Raw genomic sequence first — 14,238 nt, 5'->3', positions numbered from 1 at the left:
CACTTCCTAGTAGGAAAGGGGTGTCTGTATCCCATCTGTGATGGGTAGTGCTTATTGTCAGTCTGACATGATCTAGAATCTCACAAACTTGAGAGAGGTAACGAAGGAAGCCGGGTTCCCTAAGCTTGGGTCCTAGACTGCAGAAAAGGGAGAGCTAGGTGAACGCACACATCCGTTCTCTCCCTTTCCTGACTGCAGAGGCAATGTGACCAGCTGCTTCAAGTTCTGGTGCCTTGATTTCTGCATCATGATGGAGTACACCCCCAAACTGTGAGCCAAAGGAAAGCTTCTCTTCCTTCTATCAGGGTATTTTGCCACAGCGACAGAAAAAGTAACCAAGACAATGCCCAAGCTGCATAAAAAGCAGCCCACTGCTTGAGCTCTGAAGCCAAAATGTCTCTCGTCCAATCGGGCCTTTAGTCACCTGTTAGTTTCGAGACCAATGACTACTGAGCATCGCTGAGCTTGACCCCTCACCTATGAAGTGGGATATAGACACTAATAATCCCCACACTGGAGGGTTGTTAGAAAGATGACTCCGTTCTTCTGATAACTAACGGGATGCTTTTTTTTTTGAATGCCTGTTTTCATTTCTAATACGGTAGCTTCAGTAGATAAATGGATATAAATGAAAACGCTTTACTTTTTCTCATTTGTTTTGTTCTCATTAACTTTTAATAGGGCATAAAAGGGCCCTAAGACCCAAATGTTGGAGACCACTCTCTCCTCGATGAAGATGATTGCTCCAACTATGTAGATCCCTTAGTCCTTAAGACTTTTATGACACTTGTCCAACAATGTGGACGGATGTCAGTCACAGTATCTTGATCATTTCTAGGAAATCCTCCATCTTCCCACTAGACTGTCTGTTGTTCTAGCTTTGCATTCTACACAAACCCAAACTGTGCAATCCTGGGCAAGTCACTTCCCCACTTTGAGCCTGCTTCCTTGTCTGTAAAATAAGGAAATTATACTATTTACCCTGTAGCTCGTGCGAGAGTTGAGTGTGCTAACGCATCTGTATTATTAATTCACACAATTAACACACCACAGTGTACTACAGGTGGCTGCAACAACAGAAATCCATCTTCTCCACAGCTCTGGAGGATGGGAGTTCAAAATCAAACTGTTAGCAGAATTGATCTCTGTGGGGGTTCTCATCACCTGACATACAGAAAGCCATCTCCCCCTTGTGGCCCCACAGGTCTTCCTTTAGTATGTCTTGTCCTGATCTCTCCAAATAAAGACATCATGGAATGGATTAAGGGTCTCCCATTTTACCTCATTTTAACTCAGATACCTCTTTAAAGACCCTGTCTCCAAATATAATTGCACCCTAACGCACCAGGATGTAGGGACAAGGAGGAATAAGTAAGAGAGGGCACAGTTCTCTTCATTAAAGCATCTAAAAATTCTTTCCTGAGGCCTCAACTATACTTCTTTCTTCTCCCTCAACCTAGAGCTATGGCCTGGACTTGGACCATTAGACCCTGGAGGGATCAGTCATTGGATGCCTCAGGGGAAGAAATGACCTCAGACAAGGCTGGACAGCCCCAAAGGGGGCTCTCTGCTGACTTACTGGGATTCCATGCACCCCACTTTAACCTGCACCTTCGTCTTCTCTGAGCCTTAATTTGCAAAATTAGAGCAAGTGACTTTCAAAGGAAAAAATGTGGTGAGCTTCAGTCTCTGCTGTCCTCTCTATCCCGACTCACACTAATCACATACTATGTATGGGTGAGGTATTGCGCTAGGGATACTGGGGATATCCTGATTCTGCTGGAACTGATGTTATCCTGGGGTCCGGAGACAGCCAAACACGAAACAAATACACAAGTCAAACGCATAGTATGCCAACAGTGATTAAATACTGTGATAGAATGACAATTAAACCAAGGAAGGGAGTGGTCAGTGTGGCAGCAGGGGCCACTTAAAGTAAGACCGTCAAGAAAGGCCTTTCTATTGACACATCAAGGCGAGGAGCCGCATGGGTATCTTGGAGATACTTGCCTTACGAGCAGAAGAGCCACAATGTGCCCTGCACACCCACAGACTTGTTGCAGGAGCTGAATGAACAAGGATGAGACTGGACACAGGAGAAGGGAGAGGACTGGCTCCACTCACCCAGGATAAAATTTCCCGGGGAAATTAAAGGACCTCACGTTTCCTCCATGCACAGTGCAAAGACACAGGAGTATCCTGAGAGCCTGAGGGAGTGTTACCTCACTTAGATTTTACTATCAGAGCAAAATCAGGTGGCAAAATGAGAGTGCCACAGATCCCCAGCTCATAAAGCCCCATGCTTCTGCAAACTGGCTGGAGACCTACGTCAGTGCCTTACACTTACAGTCATGCCCACAGCCTGGCTTCTGGTCATTTAACTCTCAGTGTAATTCTTTCTCCCCCAGGAGACAATCTTAGGGCCCTAGTTCTGCCCTCATCCCCTGCCCCCAACGCCCTTTCTGATAACCAAGAGGTGGTTAGGAAATAGATCTGGGAACCCAAGTACAGGGTTGAAATTTGCTCTACTTAGTTAGAGTCTGTGGGGCCCAGTCTTCACCTCTGTAAACCGTGAACCCCAGACCCAGGGTAAGTGGAGTCCCAAATATCTGGATATGTAAAACACAGCACGACACAGTTGTGGAGTTAACAGACATCAGCACTTTCAGTCAGTCTGTGCTGTTGCAATCTTAAAATCAAGAAACTGTTACCACCAAGAGAAAAATCTAAGATCACATGGGTTGTTTTTCAACCAGCTACCCCACCCCCAACCCAAGTCCACTCACAGTTGAAAACAGAAACTGAGAGGAGTCCGGGCGCTCATTACCACTCAAGTTTTGCTGCCCATCTGCCTCACGTAGTTGTGACAGGGAAAGATGAGCCTATATAAAATGTGTCCTTAGGAGTGTGTGCAGAATATGCATAGATATGGCCCCGGCACCCATGCTACCTGGGAAGGCCACCTGGCAGATGCCCAGCAGACATGAGAATGCTCCATGAGTCGTGGCAGCATCCGTGCTGAAGACACTTATGAACTCCTGTGAGTCTCAGGATGGAGAATTCCTAGAGAAGCCCGGGATTAGAGAGGAGCTGGCCACCTTTATGAAAGCTTGCTCAAGTCACCCCACATACCCCTCCGCTTGGCCCAGAGAACCTCTGCCCACTGACTCTGCTTCTCTGGCTCCCCTACTTTTTTTTTTCTTGCCATCTCTTATAGGACATATGTCTTGCTTACATATGGTGGCTCACAGCAGCAGATGCAGGCAAGAGTTGAGCACTGGTCTGTCCCATGGAATATTCGGCTTAGCAGAATCCATTGTGACCTCTCTTCCCCCTTGTCCCAGTCAGTCAAGGGCAAAAGGTGCTAACAGCCCCTCCCCCATTTGAGAACCTTCAGTATCACTTTCTAGGTGCTTTCTGGCTCCCCAGCACTAGATCCTACTCTAGGCATGTTCCTTGAGCTCCCTCAGGCGAGCCTCTGAGAGCCCTCTGGAGCAGCCTACAGGGTTCAAAGCTAATCTGGTACCTCTTCAGTTTCCTCATCCTGAAAAAAGAAGCTCAGATCCTTGAGAAGCCATCATGGGGATTAGAGAGGAGCTGGTGGCATCCACCTTCACTGAAAGCTTGCTCTAATCGCCCCACATACCCCTCCTCTTGGTCCAGGGAACCTCTGCCCACTGACTCTGCTTCTCTGGCTCCCCTACTTTTTTCCGTGTTGCCATCTCTTCTGGGACATATGTCTTGCTTTGAAAAATGCTCTCTTTGCCAATTTCTTCCCTTTCATGCTCCCATCTGGGTCCTAAATCCTAGCTCTGCATTTACCTGCTGCATAAACCCAAGCTAAGCCTAGGCTGGCCATTTCTACCCTTGTCTTCTTAAAATCTCTCCTGGAGAACTCAAGAGTTGGCTTCTATAGGCGAGGGTGTGGCCAGGGAATCTGCATTTTTAACCAGGCTTTCCTATGGCTCTTGGATTGTACTCTGTGAAGTGTCTATCACCCTCAGTTTCCTCCTCAGTAAGAGGAGGCGGCAGAACCTCCTTCCCAAGGTTGCAAAAGTGAAATGAAGTATCTGCAAACAAACATATCTTTTGTCCTGCCTCAGTTTTTGTATAATTGCTTTTGTCTGTCCTTCCCAGTCTGTTTCGGTTGAGTTTCTATTTATTTTCTTACTCTCCACTCATTACCTGAAGAACACCCAACTCCGGAGTGGAAATGGAAACCCTGAGCATGGTGTGGGGCGGAGGTGGGGTTTCTGTGAGGGCTGAAGGCCCCAAGCCGCCTAAGTGGCCCTTTTCACTCCTGGAAGCCTGCACCCAACAGTCCCTGACGATGGAGCATCCCCGCCCCTGCAGCCTCCACAGCCAGGAAGCCCAGGGAAGAGGAGGAATCTATTGTGCAGGAATGGCCTGCTGCTATGGAAACCAGCGCTCAGGAAACTCAGCAAAGATCCATTCTGGGGAGCCCGATTGCCTTGGGGGAGGGGAAGAGGCCAAACTGCGCCTCGGACTTTGCCCTCCCATTACCCATCCTGTGATGCTGGGCAAGTCACTTAACCTCTCTGAGCCCTCCTTTCCCTCACCGGCCTGAGAGCAGCAGCCCCCATTAGCGGTGGATAATCCCAGCCTCCGATGACTGAATGTCGCGCTGCGGCTTTCAAGACTGAAGATGGGCCAAATTGCTGTGAGCTTTCTTTCATTACCGCAAGCTCAAAATATTCCAGTGCCAGCTTGCTGAGCGACCCTGTGCCACGGAGGACCGGCAACGATTGCAATGATTGAATTCCCTCTCGCGGAGGCAGTGGGCCCACCCTTAACACACACACTACCATACACACTCAGACGCAGCATGCACACAGGTGCTGAGCTAGGCTGCCCACAAAAAAAAAAAACTCGGTTTCTGCAGAGAGCTCTCACTCTCAGTATCACTCCATCTGCAGCGCCATGGTCAGGATCTTCTGAAGGCCTCGCTAGACTGCCCACTTCAGGAGGCCTGACCTTGGGGCCTTTAGCATCTCTGTCCTGTCCCTCTCGCTCCTCCTGGTATCCTCTCTGGATTTATGAGAGCCTTCCCCGAGAGGCAAAAAGTGTATCTTTTTTTTTTTCTTTTGGACACAAATCACCCAACATCTGGCACACTTAATTCCCTGCAGAGGTCAAGGGGCATAGATATTCAAAGTGATAGAAACTGGAACTACCTACACCAAGAAGCATCAGTGAAATGTTACCCTCTCTGTGCCTTAGCTTCCTAGCACGCACCTCCCTATCTACAGTTGTGTGTCACACACTTGAACTCAACACACACAGCACATACAGATCCCACCACGCATCACGAGCTCCCATCCATCACCTGGAGTCTCCGAACCCCTTGTGTATCTTGGTACCTTCTCGAGTTTCCTGATATGGTTCCCTTGCCCCCAAATCCTGCTGCACAGGTTCCTCCAGATCTCCTGAAATGCCCTAGTTCTACTAATCCCCCTTATCTCATTTACCCCACCCCCCAATTTACAGAGAACTTGTGCCCAAGATCACACTGATTCTGTGGCCAGCAAGCCTGGGTCAGAAACAGATCCTTTAGGAGATGCTGAGTCAACTGCTCCAAAGAGCATCCCTGTATGTGCTCCTGTGTTCCTTCTGCCAGCCAGGCTGTTTGTTTTCCTAACAAACATTATGCTCCAGGCAGACAGCTCAGAGCTGGGGACCCAGGAACGCACTAGGCCAGCTGAGATAAGGACATGCAGCCAAAAGAAGCAGGCAGATGTTAAACAAGTAATTACAAGCGTGATGGATGCCACAAAGGAACAGCAGAGCAAGACCCCCAGGAGCGATACAGGAGGACACCAGAGCTTCCCATTTGTATGATGTTTTGTAGTCCTAAAGTTGGTCCCCTGGGCCCTGCACAGAACCCCCTTTGTAAAGCCCCGAGGCCTGCAGACTCAGTACCTTGGGGCAGAGGGGCCTCTGAACCCATGTCCACCAAAAGACATAGAAGGGTTAGACCTGAGCTGTAGGGGTGATGTTTTGTAACCACTCATGGTATCTCAGGCAGGCACAGCTCCCAGTCAGTCATCTGACGGATAAGCTCAGATAAGCAAACCAAGGGCTAGAAAAGTCAAGTGACCACTTGCTAAATATGCTTATAGGTAGCAGCAGAAACAAGCAGTGCCCAGTGGGCTGGTCTTACCCATGATCCTTTACTCCATGAGAGCAGTTAGCAACCCAGAATTGGTAACCCTGACATCACGGTGAATGGCTGTCCAGCCAGGCACTCCCAGTTACTCAGCTGTGTAGCCTTCAACTTTCAACCGTTTGTCTAACGTCTGAGTCGTTTCCCATCTGGTTATGTCTCTGGTGTGATGGTACTTGTGGGGATTTTACTGCTGAACCTCCTCCCTTTCTCTCTGCTCTCCACCTCCATCCCTCTTCTAACCACACTGGCCTCAAGTTCTCCTCTAACTGGCAGGCCTGACCCTGCTCAGCAGTTTTGTACATACTGCTCCCCGGGCCTGGCAACTTCTCCTCCTCATGTCCACAGCTCTACTTAGAGACCTCTTTGGCATCCTGGCAGAAACTGGTCCTATGCCACCACCCTGGGTGCCACTCAGCCTGTGTTTCTCTCTCTTGCACTTCCACCAGCTCCTACTCCCAGCCTCTCGCAGCAGAGAGCTTTGGTTCATTCACTGTAGTTTCCCAGCCAAGGCACTTGACTAAGGCCACCAGGAGTTAGCAAGCCCATAGAAGCCCATGCCAGACCTCTGTGCTTCCACATACTATGCATACTCTTGGCAGCTCAGAAGGGATGCCCTCTCTCCCCAGCCATCTGGTGACTCGGTTGATTCTGAGCATACCTGATCGCCAGACAGCCAGACAGCAAGGTCTAGGCACAGTGTATTCACAACTATACAAACAGGCTCTCTGAGAAGACAGTCATGCAGCCTTGCTCCTGTGCAGTAGAACTCTAAAAGGGCACTACTGGATTCCATGGGCCTCTTTCTCCAGCACCCTGGAGCTGGCAGGCAATGGGAAACCAGGCCTAGGTTTGGCAAAGTCTAGCAGGGGCTCAAAGCCGAGTGCCAGGTCCCTGCCAGCCCCATTCCCCCTAAAACAGCCTCCAATTGTCCCCATGCTCCCAAGTTCCCTGAAGTCCTTCCAGAGGCCACTCTCTCATGGGTACATTCACTCTCAAAGGGACCCCAGGCAAGCTGCTTCCTGCTGGACAGGCATGGTGGTCCCAGCCTCACAGGAGTCCCAGGATTTCCATGCCCCACTGAGAACTCACAGCCCAGAGCTTGGCAAGGACAGAGAGACAGAGCAGGCCACTGCTCCATTTAGCATTTGTATGCGGGTGCTGGCCCTGAACAGGAGCTAAGAATCCATCAGCCCAAAATAAAGCTCTCAGTGAAAGCAATCCTAAAAAGACAGATTAGGGGAAAGGGAACCATGGAGGGCCCTCTGTCTAGTTGGGAATTCTCTATTCTTAGGCCACACCCCAATCCTCATCTGTAGGGTTTACTGGATAGGTTTCTCAAAACTCAGATTGCTATGTCAAAGATTCATTTATCACCCATGGCAGTGCCCTAACTCAGGAGTGGAGCATCTGTATCAGAATATGATACAAAAGGCTTTCTAAAAGGCTCGTCCTAGGTCTATCTCTCTAGACTTGGTGAATGTACTAGTTATTGTTCTGTTGCTCTAACAAAAGCAACTTAAAGATGTAGGGGGGATGGTATAGGTATTTTGGATAGCAAGTAAAGTGTATAACCTTCCATGGCAGGGAAATTGTGGTGGCTGGAGCATGAGGTGATTGGTCACATTGTATCCAGAGTTAGGAAGCAGAGGTGAAAGTTGGTACTCAGCTGTGTTCTCCTCTTCATTCATTCTGGAACTCTAACTCACAGGATTGGTGCTGCCCACAGCTGGGGTGGTTCTTTTCATCTCAATTAATCCAATATGTAAACGTCCTCATACACATTCCCAGAGGCTTGTCTCCTAGGTGTCTCTAGATGCTGTCCAGTTGACAATCAGTATTCACCATCTTAGTCAATCTACCTTTTAAAACCTGGTCCCAGATGTCTCTGAGTTTGAGACTCACTTAGAGACAATTGTGACATAGTAGAACTGACTTTTCATTTGTCAAGTAAACAGGGAGTGGCGATGGTGGGGTATCCACGTGGGATCTGGAGATAACAACCTAAAAATGAGATTCATCAGCACATCCTATGTGTTATGTCTCCTCTGATGTTTTCACACTCATTTCGTCCACTCTACAACTCCATGCAGGAGACAACTCTTTCTCCGTTTAGCAGATGAGAGCTGCATGAAGTCTCCCATGGAAGACAGCAGAGGTAAGGCTGGGAAGAGGTCCCAGAGCCTGTCTTCTTACTGTCCTCTCTCCATCCTGAAGCCCACAGTCAAGTGGGAAAAGAAGAAGCATTCTTGACATTCAAAGGGATATACTCCAAGGACGGAGCTATGCATGGGCTAGGGAAGTACAGGGAGTCCCTAGGCAATAGACAGGAACCTGATGGGGCTTTGCCGATGGCTCATCAGTTTAGAGCACTTGTTGCTCTTGCAGAGGATTTGATTCATAGTATCCACATTGTAGCTCACGACCATTTGTAACTTGTTTCAGCAACTCCAGTGCCTTCTTTTTGACCCTCATGGGCAGCAAGCATATATGTGAAACATATACATACTTGCAAGCCAAATACTCATACATAAAATAATCTACCAGAAAGGAAAGGGGCAAAAATAAAAGGCAAGAAGAAAGAGAAGGAGCCTGGTGAAGTTCTTCTTTAAATGAGGCCCCCGAGAGTTGGTTTTCGCAGGTAGGTAAGAATTAGCTGTGCAGATGTGGTAAGAACGGCACTCTCTGCAAACGGAGTAGCCATACAGAGACATACAGTGATGTTCAGAGAAATGCCATGTGGTAGTTGCATAGATTCAGGTCAGATCTTGGTGACAAAGAGGCTAAAGGGCTGGTCTGCACCCCAAGGACAACAAGGGGACCACTGAACTGTGGAGCTCACAGCCTTGTCACTAGGAAAACCACCCAGGGCACAGCCTGGCTGTGCTGGAGCAGAGACTGAAGAAAGATCCAGGTTTCCGAGGCTGGCAGGACCCCACTGAGCAGCGGCTGGTGGTGGGCACTGCTGAAGCAGAGTAGGCAGGGGACGCAGAGAAGGAAGCAGACAGATAGGTTTGAAGAAATCTTGGGGAAAAAGCAGGAGTGGGTAGAGGGAGCTAGTGAGCAGGCATGCTAGGTCTGGGCCTGGGGTCGGTATGCAGGAGTAAACCTGATCATGGGAGGTGTCCCGGTGGCAAGGCTAGGGACAACAAAGTGACCTGCTGACAGGTCTCAGCACCAGCTTTGGCCCCTAGCAAGTAGCTGAATTGCTTGTCATCAAGTCCATCTTTTCTCCTCTATGTGGCTTTGAGAGGATAAGTGGGGAAAGGGCTGTTAGTTTCGATACCCTCTAAAGATCACACAGTTAGGGGGGACACACCCACTGCCGGGGAGATTGATAGCATCACCTACCAGGTACATGTTCAGGGCACTAAAGGTACACTATTTCAGGTGTATTTTGGCACTGTGGAATCCCAAAATTCCAGAAGGTTACCCTCACCCCCAAATACACATAAGCCTTCCTGAGCTCCCCATGTTGTGTTTTCATATACGCCCACTGATAGGGAATTATTGGAGAAGTTGATGCTCAGTAAGACACAAAGACAGAGTGTCGGGATGCCAGTTAGGAATGGGGTATAGATATGGCCCCACACTCAAACTGGATTCCCACTTGAAGTTTGCCTAGAGGCAGGTGCCTTCCACCTCTGCCTGGCACAGTGGTTATCAGACTTGGAAGTAATCGTGTGGCAACTGACTGTGATAAATGGCTGCAGTGAGCCTCCTGTGGACACTGGGTGTTTCCCTGCATCTGTGTAAGATCTGGGGTCACTCCTTACCCGGAGTTGTGCAGTCAGGCACCTGTGACCCCTCCTTCGATGCCCAGCAGTAATCCCGGAGAACTGATGAGGGTATGAGGACAGTGAGGAAGAGGATGGGAGGTCCATCCTCACTGGAACCTACAGGAGCATCAAGAGAGCCTGGGACTAGGTTGCAATATCCTAGCTGTAGAGCTAGCCTGGCAACCAAAGATATAACTACCAGATAATGGGTAAAGTGTCTGGTTATTTCATTAATTGTGTGTCTCTGAGAGTGTTCCAATGCTTTCAGAAACCTACACCCTTGATAGGAGCTGCTGATGGTAAGAGGACCTGGCATGGGACAGAGGGGTGTCGCTGATATAGGGACTCATCCTAGACTTCCAAGTCCAGCCCCAGGACAGGGACCCAAGATGTACAACCCAGGGATCACATGTGCCAGTGCCAGCATGTTCCCCAATAGAGCTTTTAAAAATTAATTAATTATTAGAAATTTTAAAAATATTTTTACAATTATATGCCCGTATGTAATGTGTCATACCATGTTGGCCCTCATTGTGTCGTCTGCTCCTGCCTACCCCCTTTCTCTTTCTAACTGGTCCCTCTTGCTTGCCTGTCTTCTTTGGTTGTGTGCAGGCCTTGTGGTGGAAACCAGAGGTTTTGTGTGCTCATGATTGCAATGGCTATGCTATATCCAAACGACGGCATTTCGCTGAACTCTCTGCCACCCCTCAGTTCTTATAATCCTTCTGCTCCCTCTTCCATGGTGTTACCTCGGCTTCGGTGGGGGTGAAGCAAAGAGATGAATCATAGTTTGGGCACTGAGCCACAGAGACGAGAGGGCTGAAGCTGACTTCATTCTTTTGGATGTAGCGAAGTGCACTTGACTCTGCCAAACTTTCTGTCAACTGGGATAATGCTGCCATGTTGCCCATTCCTAAGGCCACGTCCACAATCCCTGAACAAACTCCATCCACTCCCTGCGACGTGCCAGGCACTTTCCAGGTCCTGAGGACCTAACAGCAAGAGTTCCACTCTGAATGACGTTTACATGGGGGTTGGCACATAAATAAATAAATAGGGAAAACATCAGAAGGTGACAGGAGCTAAAAATGTGGAACTGGGCAATGAGCTGGGTGCAAGGAATAATGATGGATTGTGACATTGGACCCGAGCCTCAAGGGACCCACAGTAGTCATGGGAAAGCCCTAAGTTGGCCTCCATGGGCTCATTTGAGGAGGAGAAAGGCTTCTGTGGCTGAAGCAAATTGTGCATGGAAGATTATGCTATAGAGTTAAGGGGGGCATAGAGAGGAGTCCTTTGAAGTAGTGTTGGCTGTAGAATCTAGGGTTAATCTTAGGGGGGTCAAAGCAGGGAAAGGGCATAGTACGATTTCTTGCTGAAAGACCTCCTGGCTGCTGGTGAAGAGTAGAATGGAGGAGCCAGAAGAGAGGAAGATGAGCTGAGAGGAAGCTCAGGTGCTGGTCGATGAAGGTAGTTCAGGGCGGAAAGGTGTGGTTCAAGGCTGCATTCTAAAGGCACTGCCCACACCTGTGAATGATGCCAGACCAGAGAGAAATAGGGGCTAGGATGGTCAGAATTAAATGAAATGTGTATGGGCAAGTGTATACTTAGCATGCACCTTACATATAGAAAGTGCTGGATAAATATCACCCATTCCAGAGCACAGTGATGTTTACAGGCACCAGGGACTTTGCCGGAAAGGGCTGGGCAGTGAGGCAGCCTGGCATGTGCAGAAGCAACAGTAGGACAGGGACTTGGACTCTCTGAGATTAATGGGAGCAAAACAAGCACCAGGACCAACCTCCCAACCCTGTGAAGTTCCCCTGTGGTCAGGGAAATCTGTGTTCCCAGGGGTGAATTCCAAGAGCACCTCTCTCCACATCCGCTGAGAAACCAACTCTGAAGTCTGTTTCCTGACCCTGTGGACCCCTGGGGGACAATAGCAGAGACTGATACTCCTCCTTCCTGAACCTTCCTAACGCTGCACAGGTCATTTGGACCTTCTCCATCTCCACTCAACAGTTCTGCAGAGTTTAGGCTTCAGAGCTGACCCCAGCATCCCCAGGTCAGGGGGTGAGGGGCGTGGCTCGGCCATCAAGGAGCAGGGCATTACTACTGTCTCATATCCTTCTGTGGAAGAATCCACAGCCTTATGCTAGAATAAACTGGCATGGCAACCTGGACCCATCTCCATGGCATTGATGGATCCATACAAACTAGCTCTGAGTGGCCAAGCCACACAGGATAGAACCACCTTTCCTGATGGGAAATGGCCCAGACGGAATCCCCCTTTCCCCCTTATCCAGCTAGGATATGAGTCAGGGAAGGTCCCATTAGCACTCTTCCTTTCTCCTCCTGACCAAATGAACCTGTGGTACAAGAGAAGAGGCAGGGACATCTAGAGCTGCCCCACCTCGCTCGTGCCTGTAAGGTCATCCAGGAGCACTGAGCCCATAGTCCTCTACCAGCACCTAATGTAGATCTACGTCTCTGCTGGCCCTAGACTTAGGATGCCAGCTTTATGCTTAAACTCAAAGCAGTCCAGGGCTCACTTAAAGCCAAGTTCAGATAAAAGGTAATCAGGTTCTTAAATGGCTTCCAGCAAAGGCCAGCTGTCTGGCTATTAAATATTAAGTGGCAAGAACCTGGGAACATGCAATTGCTAATTAGACTCTGAAGCAGATGCTGCCAATGGGTTGGCCTGGCATTCACAGTTGGGATCAATGGGGGACTGCAAGTTACCATGCCGAGCTGCTGGCAATTGCCTACATTTCCTGGGTGCCAGACTCTGGGTGACTTCACCAGACAAGAGGCAAATGGGGCAGTCCCAACTGGATGCCACAGGTAGGAAGGCTGATCAGACACAGTGTTAACTACATACTTTTTGTGCCTGCAAAGATTCTCACCCACAGATGCTCCTAGGGACAGTGTGACCTGGGAAAACACCTGCAAGGGCTTATGGGACTGAGATGGCAAAGGAGAAATGAGCTGAATTTAATGGACGCAATCAATCAGTCATTCAACAAACATCTATTCAATGCCTCCTGTGTACTAAATGTTCAAAACTCTGGGAAATTCCAAATTAAATATGTTAAACTCTTTCTCTGATGGCACTTAGAATTAACTGGGAGCGTTTACTCCACTAATGAATAAAGGCTTGTAGCAAGAAAAGGCAACAAAGTTTCATACAAAGGAAAGACTAGACATAGCAGGGGAGGCTAGCAGCCAGAGCCCAAGCTAAAGACCTTTGATGAGTTCTGGAGATTTCAAAGCAGTGACTGGCCTCAGTTCTGGAAGATTCCCAGAATCCCTGGGAAAGGACACAACCTGGTCTTTTAAGCTGCAATCCAGAGGCACAATAAGGAAGGAAGATCTTGGGGTGTAGCTATTAGTAGAATATTCACCTGTCATGCAAAAGGCCCTGAGGTCTATCTTCAGTAACACAAAATCTGATGTAATGATACACATCTGTAATTACACATCTGTAATCCCAGCTTCTGGGAGGTGGAGGCAGGAGAATTAAAAGTTCAAGATCATTCTTGGCTATATGATGAGTTTGAAGTTAGTCTAAGCAACAGGAGAGAGAGAGAGAGAGAGAGAGAGAGAGAGAGAGAGAGAGAGAGAGAGAGAGAGAGAATATGAATGTGTCTGCCTGCTTACTGGCCACCCGCCCTTAGTTTGGGTTACTCAGCCTCCATTATGGACAGATATCTACCCCTTACTGTCTATGTACCTGCAGTGGCTAAGTCACTGCACACACACACACACACATACACACACACACACTGGGAGCACAGGCCCCTCATGTTGGCACGGAAGCACAATCTGTGACGGTAACATGAGTCTGCAGACCATTCAGGTGAGAAGCCTTATTCAGTCAGCCAGCCTCAAGAATACCCCAAAGAGCTGGACTACAGCCCTGTGTGAGCCAGGGCCTGAGCCTGATGAGCTGTCAAAGTCACTCCCTGACCATGACTGTATTCAAAGAAAGGCTGAATCCAGGAAAAGAAAAATATAGCAGAAGATATTGAATGAAAGAAAGAAAAGGAAAGAACAAGGAAAGGCACAGGACTGCTCCTAGGGAAAGTGGAGGAGACAGTTTATTGTAGGTAAAAGGGAGAACAGAGCCAGAGGCGGGACATCTGGGAGAGTGGACATGACCAGACTGAGCTGGGTCATATGAGGAGAGGGGGAGGAGGAAGGAGCGGGGAGACAGGGACTAGGAGGCCCATGGGAGAGAAGGCGAAAGACCAGGTGACCAAAATGGTTGCATTA

At 48.8% G+C, this 14,238-nt stretch overlaps 1 protein-coding gene across 1 annotated transcript in view; it reads right to left on the bottom strand.

The window, feature by feature from the left end:
- LOC114610830 (tyrosine-protein phosphatase non-receptor type substrate 1-like) overlaps nt 1-10,865 on the bottom strand; it is a 130,460-nt gene extending 119,595 nt beyond the window's left edge. The window contains exon 1 of the mRNA XM_028755459.1: nt 10,713-10,865. Coding sequence (XP_028611292.1) covers nt 10,713-10,865 — 153 coding nt within the window. The remainder of the gene's footprint in view (nt 1-10,712) is intronic.
- Between the last annotated feature and the right edge of the window lie 3,373 nt (nt 10,866-14,238).

This window comes from Grammomys surdaster, unplaced genomic scaffold (assembly GCF_004785775.1).
Source record: "Grammomys surdaster isolate TR1022 unplaced genomic scaffold, NIH_TR_1.0 129, whole genome shotgun sequence".
In the NCBI taxonomy this organism is placed as follows: domain Eukaryota; kingdom Metazoa; phylum Chordata; class Mammalia; order Rodentia; family Muridae; genus Grammomys; species Grammomys surdaster.
This window is presented reverse-complemented; position numbering and strand designations above follow the sequence as displayed.